General features: G+C 31.7%; 1 protein-coding gene across 1 annotated transcript; it reads right to left on the reverse strand.

Moving 5' to 3' along the window:
* Positions 1-5,013: 5,013 nt before the first annotated feature.
* Positions 5,014-7,196, reverse strand: LOC131946757 (multiple epidermal growth factor-like domains protein 10). The gene is made up of 5 exons (XM_059307683.1): positions 6,905-7,196; positions 6,292-6,555; positions 5,826-6,089; positions 5,190-5,453; positions 5,014-5,045 (listed from the first exon to the last, which is right to left on the reverse strand). Exons 1-5 carry the CDS (start codon positions 7,194-7,196, stop codon positions 5,014-5,016), a joined length of 1,116 nt encoding a protein of 371 aa, XP_059163666.1.
* Positions 7,197-7,651: the final 455 nt, after the last annotated feature.

Raw genomic sequence — 7,651 nt, forward strand, 5'->3', positions numbered from 1 at the left:
CTGGTGGTGCTATACCCGTTGTGCTATACCCGTGGCGCTATGCTGGTGGTGCTATACCCGTTGTGCTATACCCGTGGCGCTATGCTGGTGGTGCTATACCCGTTGTGCTATACCCGTGGCGCTATGCTGGTGGTGCTATACCCGTTGTGCTATGCCCGTGGCTTGATAATCAAGGCCTAAGCTTATGAGTGATCCGAAATAAAATTATACAAACCGACCCGCGGCGTAGCGAATACATATTATTTAGTTACAGATGAAGACTTCCTGAAAGACACAGTTGTTTAATTGGGGTGAATGGGTACACACTGTTGCGCATGCCTGGAGAGCAAGGGAGAGGGCGGGAGGAGGGTTAGAGAGCCGGTTTGTGAGAGTGGTGTCCCGCAAGGTTGGACGACGTAGAGAATTATCAGAATATACATTTAGAAAATCATCGCTTTACCATAATTAAAATAATATTAATTTAAATTTGTTGACGTGCGTTAGAAATTTTAACATAAAATAAGTCGCATTATTATTTGTAATACTTAAATATTAAATATCATGATTGTTATCAACAATGTTACAACATAAACGCAGCAAATTAGAGGCTTACAATTCTAGCTTATTTTAAAAGTACATTACACGAATAATTATTAAACACATTATAATTTGCTTGATATTAAATGCTTAAGATTTAGCGCACAGATATATTAACATTATTTAAAGACATCTGTTTGTTCTTAATAAAATTAAAATATTCAAATGTAAGTTTTATTTACATATTGAACTGAAAATTATTTACTGTTGATAAACTCAAACCAAGCCCTGTTAATTAAAAGTGCTTAGTATCTGTGTCATGACTTACTTTCACACTTGTTGGAGTGTGTGCTATTTATGAAGAACCTAGGATAGCACGAACATGAGAAACTTCCCTCAGTGTTGGTACATATTTGCTCGCATGGATTCCCAGAAGTGCATTCATCGATATCTGAAAATATATTCACTCGCTTCTTACATAGTTCTTGTTTGAGCGAAATAATCTGATTAAAAAGTGTGTAATACCACACTCAGAACACGTAGTCTAATTGAATATAAAACCATACTTAAAAATGAATTTATACCATCTCAAAAATGTAATCCTAAAAAATTCATAAAAAGCGATTTGAAAACAAGCATTTATGTAATAATGCAGTAAAAAATATGTTTTTTCTTTAAATATATATATTAATGCTCTACTATCTTAAAAATATAACAAAAGTGTGTGTTCTATCTATTGGAAACCTTAACTAATATTTTAAAAAAGTTTTTAATGAATTTTTTTCATTACTTTATAATTTTTAATACAATAGAGTTTCTTGACTAAAGATGATTAAGCATCAAATTAACATGATGATGTGCGTATAATAGTGCAGAAAGATTGGTACAATCTTGCCTACTAATTTTGAAACTATTTCATTAAAAATTAAATGGACATCCAAAAAAGTCAAATTTAATGACATTATTGCATTGACATCCGGTCTTCACAGACACATAGACAATATTAAGACACATGAAGCTGGTTAAATAAAAGCTTGTAAACATGTAATCGCTTGAATTAAAAACCGTGAAAATTTAATAAATCTTATAAACTGCTGTAATGAACCGCTTTTACAAACCGACACATCGTGTAGTATCTGTGTTGTTAATTTCGTAACCGGAATTGCATGAACATAAGAAGCTTCCATTTGTGTTGTTACAAATGTGTTCACAGGGGCTTGCAGTTTGGATGTTGCATTCATCTATATCTGAAATATATATATATATATATATATATATATATATATATATATATATATATATATATATATATATATATATATATATATATATATATATACCGAAACACCACCGAAATTAATATTAAGATTTAATTTTTAAATACTGGCTATTTAACTCCCCGATATATTCTTTACATATGCCAGCCTGTTACAAAATCATTTGAACATAGCTACATCTTTTTCACCTAACGCCCTCCACAGTAGCGTAAGCAGGGGGGGGGGGAGCAGGGAGAGCAATCGCTCCCCCTCTGGCCATTTTCAGCAAAGTGGCGCCTTTTTAGAAACTTTTTAAACTCGAGGTTTTAAACAATGCTATTTGTTAAAAAAAATGTGTGTAAATCACAAGATTTCTTTTCATGCAGCAATTAAGCATAATAGTACTAGTCTAGTACCTCTAGTAGCGTCTACGTTTATTCGTTTACAACACGTATTAACAGCTGTAACAGTTTGTCATTCTAAAAATAACCATTACGAGGCATTGCAATGTTTTAAAAACCTCGACGGGTAGTACCACTTGGCAAGAGAATTGTTAAGTTTGAGGCAATTGTATAATATATTTGCTTAAGAATAATTGAATTAGAAAATATTATGCATTAATCTTCATACATAATTACTTTATATATACAGTTTGAATAGTGTAATTATTTTTTTAATAACAATACAGACACAAAAACAACTGATGTGGTACCTCTATTTAAATAATAATTGTGGGCAAACTGCGTAAGCGGTGGGGAAATTTTGACAAGGTCAACAACGTCATCACGATGAAGTAGTAGTTTTATGACAGTTTGGGCGATAGTGATTACGATTACAAATTATATGAAACAGTATCAACTTTATATTGATTATCATTTTAGTTTACTAGATCTAAATCTATATTAAATTTAAATAAGGCTATACTTTGTATTTTAAAAAAAACAACAACTCAACTTAAACTAACACTAATCGCACAGTTAATTATCCGCTCAGCTGTTGTGTTTTTTTAATTTGTTTCGAATAGTTAGTAATAATCAAAAGGTAATCGCACCATTTAAATTATTTGGTGTATCATATTAAATATATTGCGACTAAGACAACAGTTGCGCATAGAATTCGTTATTAATGGAAAGAAAACCAGTAAAGTATAAATATTCAGGGTGGGAGTGGAAAAAACTGAAAGAAATTTCAGATCGCCAACAAACATCATTTCAATGTGTCAAAATAGATACATAGCTTTCAAGCTGCACGCCTTTATATTCGACAACAATACAACCAGTGGTTGATGTGTCTCGAGATACCCAAGTACAAAATATCAAGCAACCACGTCATCTCATATGCAGAATCAAGTAGAAACTCAAGACGTTGTCTATAGACATTTTAGAAGACACCAATTTAGAAGACGATATTGACAGAAAAGTGCCAGTCAAACGTATTGATATAATTGATACAAGTCTGGAATATCCTACAGATCCTTTTGCTTTGTGAAACACCCGTAGCACTGGATCTAGTAAGAGCATTGCTTAAGTTTGGTCCTTGTCAACCAGGCCTAAAAAATACTTATAAAGATTTGGTACAAGAAAAAAAAACCGTACGAAATGTGGTCGGGAAATAATACGACACTAGCTAGTATATTCGCCCAAGGCAAATAATATGATTTCTTTTGTTTGTTGGCTTTTTAAACGCAATTCACACACTTGGGGTAATCCATAATTGGGTTTTACTTTGCAAAAGGTCTTGACAAAAATGACAAACATGAAAACTCTGAAAGTCACAATATTGCCGAGAGAACTTTTTAATTACGAAATTCCGACTTTTTTAGACAACATTAATATGGGATGTTTTAACATCAGAAATAAAGGAAATAGAAAATAAGAGATATACTAGAAAATATTAAATATGAAGTTCTCTATTTGGGAAAACATGGAATGGCGTTTAGAGGCAATCGTGAATAACGAAGGTTTAGGGTAAGCTACATTAAATGAAGGCAACTTTTTGGAACTTATTAAGCTCAGATCTAAGAAAGATAATTTGCTAAAATATTTAATTTTAGGTGACAGAATTGCAACATACTTAAGTCTGGGTATGCAAAATGACTTAATTATGTTTATATCAGGCTGAATTTGAAACAAGATAGTAGGTAAAATTAAGATAGCTAGTTATTTCGCTGTAATTCTAGATTCAACTATCGACATTAGTAGAATGCATCCATTTTCTTTGTGTGGTTGAGGCAGTGGCGTAGCGAGGTCGGGTGTCACCCGGTGCGGCACTTAATGGTGTCACCCCCCCCCCCCCCAGAGGCATAGAGACCCTTCCCAGGGACAAACTTTCAAATTTTCGATTTGCACCCCCCCTCAAACTTTCGATTTGCACCCCCCCCCCCCTCGAGTTTTTCTCTATATATTTTGCTATTTTTTGCCTTGGTGTCACCCCTCTAAATGGTGTCACCCGGTGCGGTCTGCACCCCCCGCCCCCCCCCCCCTCGCTACGCCCCTGGGTTGAGGTTAGGGTAAATTTGAAAAGAAACTTATTTCCTAAACATGGGCTATGCCAGGAATATGCTGATTAAAAAACGCACTATTCATGGTCCTTTACCAAGAGGTTTTTTTTTTTTTTTTACAGAGATCCGTGCCGGGCCTTGCCTTGGCGGCTAATATATATATATATATATATATATATATATATATATATATATATATATATATATATATATATATATATATATATATATATATATATATATATATATATATAGATATAGATATAGATATAGATATAGATATAGATATAGATATAGATATAGATATAGATATAGATATAGATATAGATATAGATATAGATATAGATATAGATATAGATATAGATATAGATATAGATATAGATATAGATATAGATATAGATATAGATATAGATATAGATATAGATATAGATATAGATATAGATATAGATATAGATATAGATATAGATATAGATATAGATATAGATATAGATATAGATATAGATATAGATATAGATATAGATATAGATATAGATATAGATATAGATATAGATATAGATATAGATATAGATATAGATATAGATATTGATATAGATATAGATATAGATATAGATATAGATATAGATATAGATATAGATATAGATATAGATATAGATATAGATATAGATATTTTTTTTTTCCTTGAGGTGGGCTGAAACCATAAGGTGCCGCACAGGTGACACCCGACATTACAACACCACCGCTCTAATAAAACACAATAATACGAATGACAAGTTCTATTAGAAAATGCAAAAAGAAATAGCATGCATTAACCGTAGCCACCCATGGTAGAATCAGTATAGGTTTTCTAGAACATTTAGATTAACTGAGTAAATATTTTAAAGTGGAAAATATATATCTCAAAATAATTTTTGCCCTACCTTGGCAACTTTCATCAGTGGTAGAATTCTCATATCCAATATTACACCTACATTCTGCAGATCCATTTAAGTAAAAGCAGCTAGCATGGATGTCAGAACAAAAGTCAGTCTTTTTACACTCATCAATATCAGTTTCACAGTTGATGCCTTTCCACCCAAAGAGACAATAGCATTCTCCTGTATTGTCCAGGCAATCTACTGTATTCTCCATAACACATGAGCAGAGATTTGAGCACTCATACCCAAAGAATGTGTTATTACAAGCTGTAAGAAAATGGGAATACAGTAGTAATATATTTTAAAATTAAAGATCTTTATAACTTACATTTTGACATATTTTCTATCCTGCAAACATCTAAAATAAATGATTTGTATCAAATATTTCAGCATTTCTTTAGAAAAATTATATGCCAAAGTTATTTTTAACAAAAATGGTTAGCATTAAACAAATTATTTTGTTTTTTAAAACGATCAAAATCCCTGAAATCACATTCACACTTCAGGTAAATAAAAAAAATAAACTAAAAATTTTTTAAATTTGTTCAAAACAATTGTTAAATTATTAAAGTACACATTCAAAAATTAGCATATTAATACGAAATATTTTAATATAGAATAAAACATCTTCTGCCATACCTTGGCACTGCAGGTCAATAAGTGATCTTTGAAAACCAATCTCACACCTGCATTCTGCTGACCCCACCAAATTAAAGCAAACTTCCATGTAACCATGACAGTAGCTAGCATCAAGGCACTCATTGACATCTTCATCACAAGTGGTGCCATTCCAACCAGCTGCACACAAACATTCTCCTGTGGTGTCATTGCAATCAACTGTGTTGTTTAGGTTACAGCTGCATGTGTTGGCACAGTTCAGACCATAGTGAGTAGCATTACAGGCTGGAACAAAACATATGTAACAAGCATGATTGATTGCAGTAAAGAAGAAAAAAACATTCAATTTCTAAACACATTTATATGTGAAAAACTATTTGTCTTCAAGAATGAAAGGACACAATTGTACGCACATGAATCATACAAGAAATGTTTTTTTCCCAAAAATGATTATTAATAAAGAATGGAATTTTGGAAAGTTAATTACCTTGGCAGCTTTCATCAGTGGTAGAATTCTCATATCCAATATCACACCTACATTCTGCAGATCCATTTAAGTAAAAGCAGCTAGCATGGATGTCAGAACAAAAGTCAGTCTTTTTACACTCATCAATATCAGTTTCACAGTTAATGCCTTTCCACCCAAAGAGACATGAGCATTCTCCTGTATTGTCCAGGCAATCCACTGTATTCTCCATAACACATGAGCAAGAATTTGAGCATTCATACCCAAAGAATGTGTTATTACAAGCTGTAAGAAAATAGGCATAGTGTAAAATCATAATCTTAAATAAATAGAGTTTTGCCATTAACAATCTAAAGTATTTTATTTCTAAAATAATTTGTAAAATATCTAAAATAAACGATTGACATAAAATGATTTGGCATTTATTAAACATCTTATTACATGACACAACTGTTATTTTAAAAATTGAGGGTTAAATTAAAACGCTTTACTGCGTTGAACAAAAATGACAATAATTGTTTGTATCCAATTCATAATGAATTGATTAAAATATTAAATTTGATATTTAAGAAATAGATTAAACATAGTTTAAAGAAATGTTTTATGACAGAGAATTGAGAAATTTCTGCCATACCTTGGCAGTGCAGGTCAATAAGTGATCTTTGAAAACCAATCTCACACCTGCATTCTGCAGACCCCACCAAATTAAAGCAAACTTCCATGTAATCAGGACAGTAGCTGTCATTAAGGCACTCATTGACATCTTCATCACAAGTAGTGCCATTCCAACCAGCTGCACACAAACATTCTCCTGTGGTGTCATTGCAATCAACTGTGTTGTTTAGGTTACAGCTGCATGTGTTGGCACAGAACAGACCATAGTGCGTAGCATTACAGGCTGTGATAAATTGAGCTTTTCGTTTCATTTAGTCTTTCATGTAAATTGATATTTATGAGTATAAACAAAAATAATCTAGCAATTTACAGACAAAATCTTGACAATATATGTTGGCATGAAATATTAAATGTATAATCAATACAAATCATGGAAAGTTGTTATGTTAGTGTTGGAGCTTTATAAACTAAGTTGAAATTTTACTAATGCAAATGTGTGTATGCTACTAATGTTATATATGTACACACATTAAATTTGATTTCTGACATTTGTGATATTTTTTACTTTCGGAAAAGTCCGCATAATTAAAAAAATGTTAAAAATACTAAATCGTCAAAAATATCATACGTATTTTGTAGTGAATTTATTTTTTCTTATTTTTTTTAAAATTCTGAGATCATTTGTCCGTGATAGCAGTAATCCTAACACATTTAGATTGATATAAAGGTACAGGTATATTTTATTGTTTTTTTTTTTAAATTGTAT

Source organism: Physella acuta, unplaced genomic scaffold (assembly GCF_028476545.2).
Source record: "Physella acuta isolate Inbredline_101_S28 unplaced genomic scaffold, ASM2847654v3 ptg000570l, whole genome shotgun sequence".
NCBI lineage: Eukaryota > Metazoa > Mollusca > Gastropoda > Physidae > Physella > Physella acuta.